This window comes from Taudactylus pleione, unplaced genomic scaffold (genome assembly GCF_031769625.1).
Source record: "Taudactylus pleione unplaced genomic scaffold, aTauple2 ptg000372l, whole genome shotgun sequence".
Classification (NCBI taxonomy): Eukaryota; Metazoa; Chordata; class Amphibia; order Anura; family Myobatrachidae; genus Taudactylus; species Taudactylus pleione.
Genome location: NW_028284773.1, coordinates 17,341,513 through 17,358,483, shown reverse-complemented (window position 1 = coordinate 17,358,483; position 16,971 = coordinate 17,341,513). Strand labels below are relative to the sequence as shown.

Below are 16,971 nucleotides of genomic sequence, written 5' to 3'. Positions count from 1 at the left end.
AAGTCCTTTATTCACTTCGCCAGGATCCACGGGTGGCCATGATTGTTAAATCTGATCACTACATTTTAGTAACTGTGCTTGATCCTAGGATTAAGTCGTATGCTGTGTCTTTCTTTCCAACTGACCCAGATCTTAAAAGATGCAAAGTGCTACTGGTGAGCAAATTGGCAAGTGTCACAAGCACTACCACATCTCCTCCTTCAATTTCTTCAGTAGCAGCCAGAAAAAAAATCGGCTTTCCCAAATCGTGATGCAGATAAGTCAACCCAACATTTTGACATCTGGTCAGAGGGGAAGCAATATGGGCAGCTTGGGGGAGCATAAAATATAGAAACGGATCTCAGATCCGTAACTTATTTAGGGTATAGAGCAATCAAACTGAGATAAAACTAACAGGCGGCCACCATACTGTGTAGCGCCCCATGAATTCTGGCAACCTAGATGGCGCTCCCTGTTCATTCTGGCACCCGGAGCTCATGCTCCACCTGAGCCACCCTCTCTACACCCCTGCAGGGCCGGTGCTAGGGTGTTTGGTGCCCTCCTGCAAACTATAAATTTGTGCCCTTCCTTCCAGTTTTCTACAAAGGGACAGTGCGCTCCTTGGGCGCATGGTGCACAATGGGCGTGGTCTCGCGAAAAGGGCGTGATCACACAATAGTATCCCCAATTCAAATTACGACACACAGCAGCACAATCAAATTCACACCACACATAGTAGTGTTACAACACATAGTTGTGCCCCTTATACACAATGTCCACAGTAGTGCCCTTTATACATAATGCCCACAGTGGTAGTGGCCCTTATACACATAATGCCCCCAGTAGTAGTGCCCCTTATACAGTGCCCCCAGCCAGTAGTAGTGCCCCTTACACATAAAGACAAAGACACTCAGAACACAATACTATACTTACCTGAAGCCCTGCTACTGCACCTACCGCTGTCCAACTGCTCCATCCTTGGTCCTCACGCTTGGCTCCACTGCAGGAGCCAGATGGCGGAGCTCAGGAGTGAGTTCCAGGCTCTGGCTGCTACAGCAGGGAAGGAGCTGCCGGGCGCCTGCTGGTAACAAAATCTCAGCGGCAACCGGCAAATAAATGATGCAGCGGCAGCGCCTTTCCAGTCTGGCACTTCCCTCCAGCGCAGAGCGGGCTGAGCACATTGCTACGGCTCTGCCCCTAACCCTTACTCTCCCCTCAGCCTAAATTTAACCTCCCCCGGTGCGTAAACCTAACTCTCCCTCCCCCGCACCCTAAACCTAACTACCTGGTATTCTGATAAGTGTCGGGATTCCAGCGTTGGCACTCTGACCGCAGGAATCCCGGCAGTCGGGATTATAACCGCATCCCCAGTAAGTAATAATAAATAATATATTTAATATTTTGAATGAAATATACACCGTGTATATTTCATTAAAAATATTAAATATATTATTTATTATATTAATGCACATATTACCTTATTAAATAGATATATTATAAACATTTAAAATAAAACACTTACCATTTTTCCTGCAACTATTTGCTTTTCTGTCCTCTACTCCTTTTCAATTTCTTCAAGTTCCTCTTTGGCTGGATGCCATTTCATTCCCCACCTGACCGGTTATAAGAGGGGAGGGGAAGATATGGAGCAGAGGGATGGCTAGAGAGGGAAGGCAGCACTGGAGACTGCCAGTGCCTTCATTCACATGTGGGGAGGGGAGAAGAGCCAGGTCAGGTGGGGAGCAGAGCCAGGTCAGGTGGGGACGAGAGCCAAGTCAGGTGGGGAGAAGAGCCAGGTCAGGTGAGAAGAAGTGCCAGGTCAGGTGGGGAGAAGAGCCAGGTCAGGTGGGGAGAAGAGCCAGGTCAGGTGGGGAGAAGAGCCAGGTCAGGTGGGGTGGAGAGTCAGGTCAGGTGGGGTGGAGAGTCAGGTCAGGTGGGGTGGAGAGCTAGGTCAAGTGGGGAGGAGAGCCAGGCCAGGTGAGGAGGGGAGGAGTCGAGGACCCGGCAGGAGAACAAGGGCTGCAGTTCCGGCAGTGAAGACACGCTTGGCTGTCATTCAATTTGACAGCACAGCAACCTCAGCAGCAGGTCAGGCAGAAGCGCGCAGCGCAGAAGGGAGGAAGTGGGGGACCCGGCCATGGGAATACAAGAGCAGCAGTGTTGCCGGTGGTGGAGCCGCTCAGCCAGGCAGGCATTTAACAGGAGGTCTCACAGGCGCAGAGGGTGCTTCTGCATAGGGGTTGAAGAGGGAGACCCGGCCAGGGAGAACGAGCTGCGATGAGACCGGTGGTGTCATGACTGACACTGAGCTGCTTATGACTGACACTGAGCCTGCCTGCATTCAACAGCAGGTAAGGCTCAGCATAGCAGGAGTAGTGGGAAGGGCCGCTCTGACTTGACTGCCTTTGTCTACAGTAGGCTGCCGCTGACTGTCATACAGTGTGACAGGCGCAGCGGCAGCCGGAAGCAGAAACAGAGGACTCAGCAGCTCTTCAGGGAGAGCGCCTCTCCAGCCTGGTGCCTCCCTGCAGTGCAGGATCTGCTGAGTGGCTTCTGCCGACCCTGCACCCCAGCAAAAACCCCAGAATATGGGAATTATACTGGCATGAAGACAAAATACAGGCTAGACATAAAATTTTGTCATGTTTGCACATTTAAAGCACATTTAAAGTTCACAATTTATCCTGACTATATACATTTTCATTAAAAAAATGGGTTTACTGAAAAAATAAAGAAGCTGGTTTTACCTATAAAACGATTACCGCTTTAAAAATATGGAAAGACTCTAAGGAGTTCCCGCAGCGGCTGCAGCTCGCAAGCTATTACATAAGCCTCTGAGTGTTAATATCTTTTTAAATACATATTATTTTAGGACCAGAGGCGTAACTAGGATCTTTGGCGCCCAGGGTAAGTTGAAGAACAATGACCCCCCACACACACACACTCACATAGAAAAATCTATTTGCGCGCAACAACAAATGGGCGCGGTTACATACAGAAGGGGCATGGCCACTTAAATGGGGCGTGCCAACATGACTCATCACTCTGAGAACATTTCTTTCCTATACGGTGATTTCTCACAATGTAGGTCACATCGTCGGGAAGATGCCTGTTTGTGTAGGGATATTAACAAGGTCATCATCTTACAACAGTGGTTCAAACAGACTCGTTCCCCCTGTGTAACTTCCTTCCACCTGCTTCTCTTAGCACACCATCATATCCCCCTGCGTTGTCTCTCAGCACACATCCCCCCCTGTGTCGTCTCTCAGCACACCATCATCTCTCCATCGCGTCATCTCTCACCACACCATTGCCTCCCCCCCTGCGTCTCTCAGCCACACCATCACCTCCTCCCTGCATTGTCTCTCAGCACACCATCATCTCCCCCCCTACGTTGCCTATCAGCACACCATCAGGACATGTGAATGAGAAGCTGAAAAGCTCCACATGGGATATCCCTATAAATAGCTAGGAGTGACAGGGCTGACCTGGACAAGGTACTGCTCTGGACAGACAAAAGTATATATGAATGCTTAGTAAATTTAGCTCTTTAACCTCATACAGACACACACTGACACAGATACACACAGACGCAGATACACACAGCCAGCCATGTAAATACACACTGGCATCAATTGTTTTTAAAAGTCACCCCCCCACCCCTCCTGCGTCAGGCCGCTCCCCCCCTGCAAAAAAAAAAACTAATCTACACCTGCTCCGGAGCAGAGAGAGCGCCTGGGAAGAAAGAATCACTCCTGTCATCCGACAGCTGTCAGGATACAAAATGGGAAGACTGCCTGGGAGGGGATTTGCGCTTCTGCTGCAGCTCCCAATACAATCAGCCTAGCTAGCACCAGCAGGCACAGTTGCCTGAGAGTCACATCACAGTCTTCGGTCACAACGCAATGGTGTGGGGGTCGGTGCGGGTACGATGCCCTGGCTGGTGGCGCCCCCCTCTGCTGGGTCTGTCATGGCGCCCAGGGCATGTGACCCTCTCTGATTACATCACTGGTTAGGACTATTCTTTTTTTTAGCTTGAATGTGTTTTACTATGATTAGCCATTGAGAGCTCGGTCGGGCCCGGATATGTACGTGGCCATATTTGGGGAGGTGTGAACTGCACCCCCACCCCAAACACTGTAACAAAAAATTAATATGCTTGGTGCCGTGCGCTCAGCACATGGGCGGCACCAGGATGGTGGTGGTGGTGGGGGGCAGTGTGATATTTCCCATCTCCTCTGAGAACTACCGCTGTATAGCAGCGCAGCCGCCTACAATGAGAGAGAGGAGACTGCTGATGTTATACAATGTACCTGACAGAAACCACTGAGAAGCTCATCATCATGATTTACCTAGCTGCGGCCATTTTAGGCTAGGTGACAGTCTGGGGAGGACTGGAATCAGGCATCTGTTTTAGGCCCACAACATTTTGGGAAATGTAGTTCCAATACCCGTAAGTGATTGTTAAATAGAAATTGAAGCAGTGGGGCCCAACGGGAAATACCTGGCCCCTGCAAGGTTAGTCTGACCCTGGTCCCCTATCAAATGACAAGTGCATTAATGTATATATAGACAGGATTATTAGTATAACCCATACTTCTCTACTTTTGAAAAAGTATTTCAGGGAGATTGTGAAAGCAACACCTATGAGCGCGGCGGTAGAGTGGGCGTGTACTGCTACATCTGAGAGGCGTGTCATAAAATGTACTTACATCCAAATGTAAATGAGCCCCAAAGCAGTTAGTAAGATCTACTTATTGATGAAAACTCACTAATACTTTTCAGAAAATACATGTAGCTATAGGGATCTTTATGCCTAATAACCAATGCAGGGAAATGATACTAATGATCCCATTTGAATGTATATACTGTATTTGTTTTATTTTTTTATATAACAGCTTAATATGGGTAAGGTGCAATCAGTGAGATTGCTAGACTCATCAGGGAGATTACTACTAATTTAGGGAGTCTCCCTGACAATCATGGAGAGTTGGCAAGTATTGTATTACCTACCGGTGGAAACTATGTGGTTTGCAATAGGTGTCAGCGGAATGTAAGATGAATGGTCGACACAATGTCCTTACCGGGATGCTGAGTTTATTAGGAACAGCTGTGTACACAGTGAACAGCGCTATATAACAACTGAATTGCACCCTTGTTGTCATACTCATTGCTAAAAGTCTCATACTGACACAAAAAGCTTAGGGCCTGATTCAGTGTCGTACTTAAACCTGATGCTTTGCGTACAACACCCAGGGCTGCCATCAGAATTTGTGGGGCCCAGGACTGACAAAATGGGCAGGCCCCCCCCCCCTCAATATCCCTCAACCCCGCTTCTCCCGCCCCCCCATCCACAAGCCCCCTACCCCCACCTCTCCCACTGAGGAAAATATCCAATAAAGGAGATTGAAACGTTGGCTTATAGTTGGGCTAAGCTTCCCTTTTTTGTGTATTCTTGAAAGTCCTGTGAGTGCCACCTACAGTTGTCTACATATATATATATATATATATATATATATTCAGGGCCGTAGCTAGGGTAGTGCGGCCAGTGCCAACGCACAGGGCACCACAGGTCAGGAGGCGCTGTTTGGGCCTGTAAAATTTCTGTTTATTATCATTCTCACTTGTAGCTGCCTCTTATTTCATCCCCAGCATCTCCTGGCCTCCCCTATCTCTTCCCTGGTCCTTCCCCATGAGGCCATTCCCCTTTTTTGGGTGCATTATGTCCCTTTGAAAAATGAGGGGGTCGCCAAAGCTCTTTCTGGCACAGGGCACCAAAAAGTCTAGTTACGGCTCTGTATATATATATATATATATATATATATATATATATATACACACACACACACACACACATACATACATATAGTATACACATTATATATATATATATATATACAGTATATATATATATATATGTTTATACATACATACACACATTCAAAGTAATAGACCCTGGTGCCCTTAATTTAATACATTTTAATTGCTAACCAAAAATAAGTGCACTACTGTGTGTCTTACTTTATTCATCTGATAAGATGATCCCTTTTGAACACAGAAGAGCTGCACTGCAAGGCACGTTTCTCCTCTGCAGATCATCCTCCGTGTGCCCCCTCTTCCCTGCAGCCTTTGTGCTGGCCGGCCACTCACTGAAAGCCTGCACAGCCTCAGGCTGCTACCTCGCTTTCTATTGGACGGCTGCCAGCATCCTAGCAGTGCTCTGCGGTGTCGTCTGTATGACGGCAGTCAGATCAGTGTGGTTGGCTGCTACTGTAAGTTAGCTGGGGCGCTGGCTGGCGGGGCACTCTCAGAGGGAGGGGAAGGGGGGGCACGCAGAGGTACTTGCCCTAAGGGTTTCCCCTTTATTCGGCTGAGTGATAAGTGACTTACTAGTCACTTTTTTACTCATCTTCTTGTGCGGCAGCGGCGGGGGAATAGCACTGGATGTGGGCAGCCGAGTGACAGGCAGACGGGCAGGCCCCCCAAGTGTCTGGGCCCGGGACTAAAGACCCGGCAGTCCCCCCCTGATGGCGGCCCTGACAACACCGATGGAAAGAGATCTGCACATGCTTTGTAACGTGCAGTAGTTACGTCTGTATTTAGCTTTTCACAAAAGACCCTCTTGTTCTTGACTGTCTTGCGATGACTTGGCTTGTTAACAACAGTCCATGTATTGTTGTTATCCAATTATGTAATTTCTTTTTATATTTTTCTGATTTCCATTCCTCCCAGTCTTTGCTTGACTTTGTTTCTAGGATACTCTGTAGTTCACAGAAATAAATATTTGTAAACACCTCATAATATCATCTAGGAGACTTTTTCTCACAGAACTCCTGCTCTGTGATTGTTTGTCCACACTGGCAGTCTCTAATTCAGACACGCTTCCAGCTGTCGGCATATCCACCATATTACACTTCTGTTGTGGTTCTTGTTCCAGTTTTACATTCGGTTGGACTGTTTCTTGGGCTAAATGTACTGTACACTCAGGGCTAAGTGTAATAGCCTCCAAACTAACGACGCTGCGGGGATTTATGCGAGTCTCCCTGTATTTTTAAAGTGACAATCCTTTTAAAGGCTATACCAGCTTGTTTTAGCTTTTAAAATGATTGTCACTTTAAAAATATGGGGAGACTAACATTAATCCACACAGAGATTTTTATAAGCTTTTTGTTTATAATTTCCCATAGTCTGTATCTTTTACTTAATTGGCACCATACAAGAATGATGCACTCTACTCATTTGGAATCCAGCTTTCGTCTTTTCTCTTTAGGGATGTGTGCTTATGCCCTACACCCAAACACTCTGAGATGATTGACATTTGGCTTACTTTCAGACCACGCCTCTAGCAATGTTTTACCTTTCACAGCCAGGCCCGTCAAGAGCAGCGCCGGGCCCCGGTAAAAAAATCGCGGGAGGCATGGTCACGCCCCCTTAGGTCGAAATAAGAAAAGTTTTGCAGGGGGCGTGATAAGTTTGATCGCTCCCCCCACAGATATAGGAGACTGCTGTGGCTGCTTCTTAGCAGCCACGAGCAGTCTCCCAGTGCAGCCCAGCACACAGCAGCGTGTGCTGGGCTGCTGTGATGTAAGAGGGGGGGAGCGGTGCTGGACCCGGGCCCCTCCAACAAGCCCGGGCAATTTGTACCCGCCCCCCTCCCCTCTCGGCGCCCCTGTTCACAGCTACTGTGGGAGCATGGTTCTTCAGGAATACTGCAGTAGACACTGATTCTGTCCAAACACTCTTTTCTAGGCCTGCATCACTCAGCATAGTCTGTGCTCTCTCCACAACTGTCCGGTTGGCCTACTCGCTAGCACCACTGTTTTGGTGTGTACGCAATGGTTAGCTGGTCTTCATTGCCATATTTCTTCAGGAAATATTTCTTCTGCACGGGAGCAATGATGAATTGCTCCGGTGCTCACATCGAGTTAGTATGTTTGGACCCAGATAATTAACATAATGAATAGACCCCTAACACATAAAATCCAGAATAAGTTCCCGGACCTGTGTGTTAACATGGTCGAGGCACCCGATAACAGGCAATTTATAGGGGGTTTATTTTCGTGTCTGAGCATGGAAAAAAATACTGGGGGATCAATTAGCCCATGGTAAATTACCGTGGCTAATGGAATTCCCCCCTTAGTGCTGGTTGGGCAGAAAAGAAAAACTATATTAAAACTTCTGTTGGTCACACTGTCTTATCAACGCTTTCCGTACTAGGGCCCTGATTCAGACCCGTGTTTTGTTTTTTTCTCCGGCCGCTCGCAAAGCTGTGGGAGACCACCCACAGCTTGTGCGAGCGGCCAGGAGACCATCGCGATAATCGCGACCATCGGACTTGCAATGAGACCCTGCGGTAGGGTCTAGGCTGCCGCAAGGCTCAGTGGACACCCTGCTCTAATAGAGCAGGAAGTCCACTACTGACATCAGTAGTGATGTCAGTTAGCCCGCCCAACAAACGCCAGGCGTTCCTAAGGGAACACCTGCGTTTGTCCAGCCACCCCCCCCTTACCCGCCCACAAAATGGGGCAAGCTGTCACTCACCATCGACAGCTGCCCCGTCTTGTTGCGAGCCCTGTAGCGCTGAACTTCAGTCGCTCAGCGGTCACGCCGGATGCGGCGCATGCGCAGTGCGCAAACATCGGGCCGCTTGCGAGCGGCTCTGAATGAGCTCCCAGATCGCTGTCTCCCCAGTCACTGCTGTGCAGGTTTGAACGTGTTACTTCAGTTCATTTGTGACTGCAGTGCAAGAAAAAATGGCTGCCCCACAAAAGAATAGCAGTGTGCAGTGATTGGTTGTTTGTGAGCTGAGGGTGTGTCTGGTGCTGATATTTATCGAAGACTTTGTGCACAGTATAGAGAAAGTGTTTTGTCGCGAAGAAGTGTGTATGAAAATATAGAGAAGTTCAAAGACTGTTGCACAAGAGTCAGCCATGAATAAGGAGCCGGACGCCCGTCCACGTCTGATGAGAACGTTGAGCGTGAATGTGAACTGATTCTGTTGGATAGACGAGTGACAGTAGATTATGTTGCAAAATCATTGGAATATCAGCCATTTGCCTATTCACATCTGATGAAGACAGTGGTGCATTCGTGGCTCGCAGCTCACCCTAAAACATTTAATGAGGGAACACAAAAGATTGTTGACAGATGGAAAAAGTGTATCGAAAAGCAGGGAGATTATGTTGAAAAATAATGTATTTGTCTTTTCTGAAAGGTGACTAAAATAAATTCTACAGCCAGAGTGTGGATAATTTTGTACTCACCCTCATAAGCATGTCTGGTGTGTTCAGTCCCAAATATATTGAAATACACCAGCATAAAAAACTTCCATTAGCTGTAGTGCGCTAAAATGTAACATACCTAAGCAATAAAGTTTTGAAATAAATCAAATTGAAATGTCTCATACCATTCACATTTAATAAATACACTTCCTTCTCTCCAAACACGGCATCATATTCTATCAATGTTCCCCAAACTATCCCAGCATTAAATTAATAATCCCATTACCAGTGGCGTAACTGTCGTGGGTACAAGGTGTGCGGCTGCTATGGGGCCCGGGCTGTCTCCAGGGCCTGCCACTCCTGCACTCAGTCACGCATGGCTTGGGCCACCGGGAGTCACCTGTCAGCAGTGTCAGCCCGCCCCTTTACTCCAGTACTCCCTTAGAACACTGGCGCTGCCGCCGCCAGTCCCCTGCTGTACAGAAACCACACTAAGGATGGCACAGCTGCCGTCAATCCCCCGCTGCTGTCGCCAGTACCCTGCTGTACAGGAGCCACAAGGATGGCACTGCCGCTGCCAATCCCCCGCTGCCGCTGCCAGTCCCCCGCTGTGCAGAGCTGACTGATAAGTTTGCTGTTGCTGGCGGGGAGCTGAGAGGGGCTATGCTGAGGAGGGCTGTGCTGAGGGGGGGAGCTGAGATGTGAGGGGGCTGTGATGTGAGGGGGGCTGTGATGAGGGGGTACTGTGCTGTGAGGGGCTTATGATGAGGAGGGCTGTACTGTGAGGTGCTGTGTTGAAGAGGGATGTGCTAAGAGGGGCTGTGCTGATGGGGGCTGTGAGGAATGTTGTGAGGGGAGAGGGTTTTACTGTGCTGTGAGGTGGACTGTGATGAGGGGTGGACTGTGCTGTGAGGGGCTGTGCTGATGGGGGCTGTGAGGAATGTTGTGAGGGGAGATGGTTTTACTGTGCTGTGAGGTGGACTGTGATGAGGGGTGGACTGTGCTGTGAGGGGCTGTGCTGAGGGGTGCTGTGAGGAATGCTGTGAGGGGAGAGGGTTTTTCTATGCTATGGGAGGGTGCTATGCTGTGATGACGGGTGCTGTGAGACGGCTGTGAAAGGGGCAGTATGTGGGGCTGTGAGGATGGTCAGTGAGTGCAGTATAGAAGGAAGTAGAGGAGTATAGAAAAGTGTAGAGAAGGGATGTGAAGCAGTATAGGGGGGTGTAGAGCAGTATAGCCCTGCAGTACTGGGTATGTTTTTTTTCATGTGGGGGCTAATGTAGTTTTTCTTGTGGGTGCAAACGTGCGGGTTTTTTCCCTCTTGGTGCCGATGGGGGGGGGGAGCTTTCAAGATTTTGCTATGGGGCCCACAAAGTTCTAGTTACGCCCCTGCCCATTACCCAGGGTTTAAAGTGGTCCTGGAGGGGTGGTGGAACTCGTCGCCCCCCTATTAGGCGGAACTACTCTGACATGGTGCTTTGCCACGGCCAAAATCGCAACTAGGATTGATGGTTCAAAGAGCAAATAAAATAACATTTGTCCCTTGAAAACTGTTCTTTAAAATTCTGTTTGTGTACTTGGTACTGAAATACACATTGGAAACACAAATAAGGGGAGTGCGAGAGCAAGGTCAAACTTTGATGTGCCTAGGATAAATATCACGTGTACATACACACACAGACACACACATAGTTGTGTATATGGCCGGGGGTCTGGGCACCGCTTAGCTCCCAGAAGCTTTAGGGGCTATGATAGTGTGATTTTAATTGCTTTTTTAGCACTCCTGCCACCATGTGAGACTACAGTGTTAGGTCACTTAAAAAGAAAATACCATCAGTATCACTCTTATTAATTTTTATGCCACCCCTCTGAGTTTTTTTATATGGGGACCCCAAGTCCTTTCTACAGCATCATCTCCCCTGCGTCTCTCCAGCATCACTCCCCACTGCATCTCACCGTCATCCCCTCCTGCGCCTTTTCAGAACCATCTTCCTGTGTTTCACCAGCATCATCCCCCGTGTCTCACCAGTGCCATCCCCCCAATTCTTACCAGTGTTATCCACCCATGTCTCACTAGTGTCATCACCCACTGAGTTTCACCAGCATCATCGCCCACTGCATCTCTTTAGCACCATCTTCCTGCGTTGCTCCTCCAGCTCACCTGTGTCCCTCCAGCCTCTCACCCCACCTTTGTCATTCCAGCAGCTCACCCCACCTATGTTTTCTACTACAGCCCCCTCTCACCTTCTTTCACTGCAGCGGCATGACATCAGGAGGTCACGTATGCCATGCCTGCAAAAAGAAGCCGCCAGGACCTGAGGAGGGGGAGGCAGGCCGATACAGTGCCGTCCAATCGCGCACCTAACATATTTGGCACCCTTTACTTACACTCTGTATGCTCGCCTCTCATTTTCTAGTTCCTCTCTTGAATCCTTCCAGGCCTACTGCCCCATGTTCTGCAGTCTGATTGCACATTCCATACAGCGCAGGGCGGCTCCCGAGTCCCTTCCTCAGCGTCACGAACACTTATAGCACATACAATAAGATGGCTGGGAGGGAAACATACCAATGCCAGGTCCAGCTATGTCCATCCCTAATAAGCAAGAGCAGCCCAGACCTGGATCACAGGTCCCCGATGCCCCACATTAAATGAATATATGAATAAATAAGGTCTATAGCCAATCCACCTCTAATGTCTTTACTTCCAGACTTCCCCATTCCCAGCTCCATGCATACCTGCATACCATAGTAATAAAATACTTTCAACAGAATCTACAGAAGATAGCTCTGGACGGCAGTTCAACATAGGACTGTCCCCTGGAAGTAAAATATATAATATAAGTAAAGTCTATTTAGAAAAATAGACTGCTAAGCACAACATGTGCAATTCATTTAAAAAACAAACAAACAAGCAAAAGTGTCCTATTAAATCATGTTACTAGAATCATCATCAGCAGAGCAGGAAAACAAATGCCCTTAGGCCTCTATTTGGTTTACAAATTAGGGTCATGACTGACAGACAGGGACACTTTGTCACATGGCTTCAGGAGAGGACACTGACATAGCTATAAGTAGGACTACCCTGCAGGAGGACACAGCTGATGAATCATCGTTATGCTTGGTTTTCATTCCTTCCTGTAATAGTCAAAAGATCATCACCAGGAGGACATTGTGAGATGTCTAGAGAAACTCTCCATTCCACAGATCATTAGGTAAATGATTTCAGGGCAGCAGGTAACCTGGTAATACCTCTGTGGTACCCCCATAGTTATGGGATTACCCCTTAGTAAGTTAGGGGTTCACTTAGGTGTCCTGCATCCCCAGTCAATTTTTTTTATATACTGTATATCTATACATGCCCCATGTATCCCTATGGCAGCAGAAATTGAACTTTCAGTGACCCCCTTCTCCCTGAAGGCTGCTGAGTCTGCACAGCTCCAGTGGAGATTTTGTCCTGCAGATAGCAACCCCTGTACCCATAGGCAAATGCAGGGGGTTTCCAGTTGCCTGGAAACCCCCCTCCCCAACCCACACCATGATCACAATAGAAATAGTAATATAATAGAATTTTACCAGTGCTGCGGGGTTTCTACTCAGTATCACAAATGAAATAATCAGCACCACCTGTGGATCTTTTAACATGTGTCGCCCAGTAATAAATACACCTATGCACCAACTAGGAGATCTGGAAAACATACACTGTTAGGAGTGCACTGCTATTGACCATCTATAAGCTTAATTATTAATAATGTATAATATATATATGCTGGAATTATGCAACACAATATACTTTAACGCAAAATACTTATGTCCGTAGGTACGTTTTTTTATTTTCTGAAGACGGTGGATGCCTACATGGACCGAAATGGATCGGTACCAAGGGATAGGTGAGTATTTATTTATTTTTTAACAGGTAATGATATGGTTTCTACTGGACAAGGGCACACAATCTACACTAGGGACAAGGTGAGTATGTGTGAGTGTAATAAAGTTGTACTTTCATGGTGTGTGTCCTGTTTATTCTAATATTTCTTTTGCAGGTAAATTAGAGGTACCAGCGCCCTTAATGCCCTGCATGCTGGTACTTGTGGTTAAAGTACCGACATGCCGGGGAGGCTTGCTGGGACCTTTAGTTCTACTGTAAAGGACAATATTATTTAATCTATTTTTTGCGCAATCAAACCGACACCCACTGCTCAGGTGTGTCGGGGATAGCCCCGGGCTATTGTAATACCCCGCTATGCAAAGTAGTATTATTATGCCTAACACTGTGCGGACAATTCCCAGCAGCCTCTGCAGCTGCTCAGGAGATCGGGAGCAGGTCACATGACCAGTGTCAGGCAGGTGTTAGTTGGCAGTGAGGAGGTGCTCCTGCTGCCGGGCTTACCTGCCATCATACCAGCGCTGTGTTGTAGCCAGAAAAGAGAGGCAGAGAAAAGCTTTGAGAAAATCCACAGGATGGAAGAAACGCATAAGAGAACTTATAACCATCTCACCGATTCCATCACCTATAGTGATTGCGGTGAAGTATTATGCTGCTCATAAATTCACTGACTTTCAACTTGAATTGTGTGGATTTAATCCATGGTCAAAACCTACTGGCGATTTCTTATAAAAACACTGCTCTAAGGATAGAGAAGAACAATTGGGGTATTATTGCCCAGCTGGAACATGTGCGTGTGCAGCACCACCATATAAACAGTCTATGGGGCATATTCAAATGGGCGTGAGGTTTAGCGAGGAAAAAAAAAAACCTTGTGCCCAATTGTTGAATACCGTGGGTATGCGCGCTCCTGATACCCGCGGTATCCAATTTAAAAAGGTGGTCGCGGGGTTTTCAGCTCTGAAAACCCAGCGCCTCGTAAAAAAAAATTAAAATCTGCACTTACCTGTCCATGGGTCTCCGGTGGTCACCCGGCTCCTGTGGCCTCCCCTCTATCTTCTCACTGGAGTGGGGGCTGCTGGGAGTCCCAGGGGCAGGTGGGAGGGGTAAGGGCTGCTGGGTGATGTAGTTCTCCCAGCGCCCATGCCAGGGGGCCACACTGACACTGGGGGGACACACGTACACCGGGGGTCACACACACACACACACACACATACTCACCGCTGCTGCTGGAGTCCAGGTCCCGACGCTGGATGCAGAAGACACCACTTCAGAAGGTGAGTAATTACTGATTAATTAAGCTAATTGGAAACTTCCAAAAGCTTAATTATAATTATACCTCTTTTTCACCAAAAACCTGGGTCCGACCTGGGTTTTTGGGCATGGTTCCAACCCAGGTCAGACCCCATTTACACTACACCTTTGAGCTGGGTTACTCCCAGGTCAGCTCTGTTCACACTGAACTCAGGTCTGCCCTGCTAAACCTGTGAGGTCATAAAAAGTGGGAGGTGACTGCTCCACAACCACCAATCAGCTCATTTTAGGCATGACCCAGGTTGGATAACCTGGGTCGCACTGTTTACACTGCACCATTACCCGGGTCTATCCTGGGTCCAACCCTGGTAGTTACCTGGGTTGGATTGCTGGGTCACTTGTCCCGAGTTATTTTTCAGGGACCCTTTTACACTGAGCTGCGACCTGGGTATTAGTAATTAGGAGAGGTGCTGCCGAGGTCCCAGAGCAAGTCCCACTGATTTTTCCTAAAATGAGCAATTTTAGAAAAAAAATCACACTTGCTCTGGTGGTGCGAGTATAAAAACCTCCTGGCGTGGAAAATAGAAAAAAAAAACGCACCTAACTGAATAGCAAAATACCCACAGCTGCAGGAAAAACCTTGCAGGTGCGGGTTTTGTTGCTTTTCTAGCACCCAATTGAACATGCCCCTATGTATATGCTATATTGGTGCTACGGACTGAAACAACATTTGGGGTGCTGTTAACTAGCCGGATGGTGTGTCTATGTAGCACCGTCACACGGACAATTTACATATCTGCAACTACTTATGCTGGGCATACACGTCCAGATAAAATGTCTGTCAGACCGACAGACATTTTATCTGGCAGCCTGCCAGCCGCAGATGTCCGTGGCATACACTGTGAGATTTCTCACAATGTATTTGCCCGACATCTGCGCTCCGCCCCCGGGGGAGGAGACATTTCCCTGTTCCACAGGAAATGTCTGTCTGTCGGCCGCTCTTGGGCATACACTGCCCGATGCGGCCAGGTTACCCCCTAAATATCGCATCGGACGGGCATGCTGTACAATTTGGCATGCCCGACCGAGCAATATTTAACCCTCGGTCGGCCGCACACACGCTACAATTACCGGGGCGATCCGTGGATATCGGGAGGATCGCCCTGATAATTGTAGCGTGTATGGCCAGCTTAAGGATTAATAACAGCATTGAATGCGCCATTAATCAGCCAGACTATACTTGTGCAGCATCACTACTCAATTTCTTCATATGCTGCTTAAATTGCCAAGGATTTATAACAGTATTGAAGTTGTTGCTAACTAGTTGGGCTAAGTGATTATACAGCACCGCTACATGGGCAGCCCTTATACATAATGTACTGCATCATTTTAAAGTGACTTTTACACCATTTGGAGCATTGAAGTATTGGGTGCTGCCATGAAAGAGATATGCACATTTGATTATTCATTTGCTGACAATCCTGGAGGTGTGGTGGATGTTTGCCTATACAAGTGGAATAATTCTACAATCTTGCAAAAAATTTAGGCCCTGATTCAGACCCACTCGCAAGCGGGCGCACGTACGTTAGGCGTACGTACAAAAATATTTAAATTCAATGGCTCGCTCGTATTTTCGTACGTACGGATGAAACATTCGCTTTTATTGTTCAAAAAACATGTGAACCACAATTAAACAATTGTTCTATTGCTGTGGATCCCCGCATATTTCCCTGGGTTCATTTCTTTATTTAAATTTGCTTACGCATGTCACTGCATCAAGCCTATCATAACTCTCCAGAGATTTCTGGCCCTGTCGAACACATGACTCATACACTAACCAATAAAATTGCTCCTGTTAATTTCCAAAATACATTAGCCAATCAGAAAATTTTTACACACTTTATCAAAAATGATTTTTAAGAAAAACACCATTGCCATCATGAGAGCCTCCGCATTCACCAGGCGCGAGCTGCTGGTGCTTACGGAGGTCATGGATCGCCGGATCACCAGCCAGCCTCCACCCATCACCAACCGGCAGAAGCGCTCCGCGTATGCGGAGGCACGGTCCCGCCTGCGGTCCTTCGGCTCACGCCGCAACATCGGGCAGCTGGAGCGCAGGTGGTCCGACCTGCAACGGCGAACGCCCCGCTTGCTGGCATGCTTTCGCATGCAGATCGAGGAAAGTAAGTGTTATGTATTGTGGTTTTAATGTTTGTGTTTGTGGGGCAAACTGCGTGTGCATGTTTTCCTGTCTGTCCTATTTATTATTTGTACTCATATCTGCGTGTGCATGTTTTCCTGTCTGTCCTATTTATTATTTGTACTCATATCTGCGTGTGCATGTTTTCCTGTCTGTCCTATTTATTATTTGTACTCATATCTGCGTGTGCATGTTTTCCCTCTATTTCTGATTTATTCATTCTACTCCTATTTGGCTTATTTTTTGGGTTGTGTTTTTTTTTTAGTTTTGGTCCCCGGATTTGTCCATAAACTAACCGCAATTTCTTTGACATATTTTAGGGGGACAGCCAAGACTCCGCCGTCACCGTCCGTCCAGACGGCGTTCCCGGCCACTATCCCCAACCCCCAGCCAACACTCCACCCCAAATCTTTCCCCTATTCCCCACTCCTCCC

At 47.7% G+C, this 16,971-nt stretch overlaps 1 protein-coding gene across 2 annotated transcripts in view; it reads right to left on the bottom strand.

Annotated features, from left to right (window-relative positions):
- Positions 1–16,971, bottom strand: part of PIGZ (phosphatidylinositol glycan anchor biosynthesis class Z (Gwada blood group)) — an 83,566-nt gene that overhangs the window by 42,527 nt on the left and 24,068 nt on the right. The window contains exon 1 of one of the 2 annotated variants that reach the window (XM_088444848.1): positions 1,502–2,395. The exons of the other annotated variant lie outside the window; for it this stretch is intronic. Within the exon in view, the coding sequence (XP_088300974.1) occupies positions 1,502–1,504 (3 nt within the window). The 5' untranslated portion in view covers positions 1,505–2,395. Of the gene's footprint in view, positions 1–1,501; positions 2,396–16,971 lie in introns of those variants that run through there. 2 annotated transcript variants of the gene reach the window in all.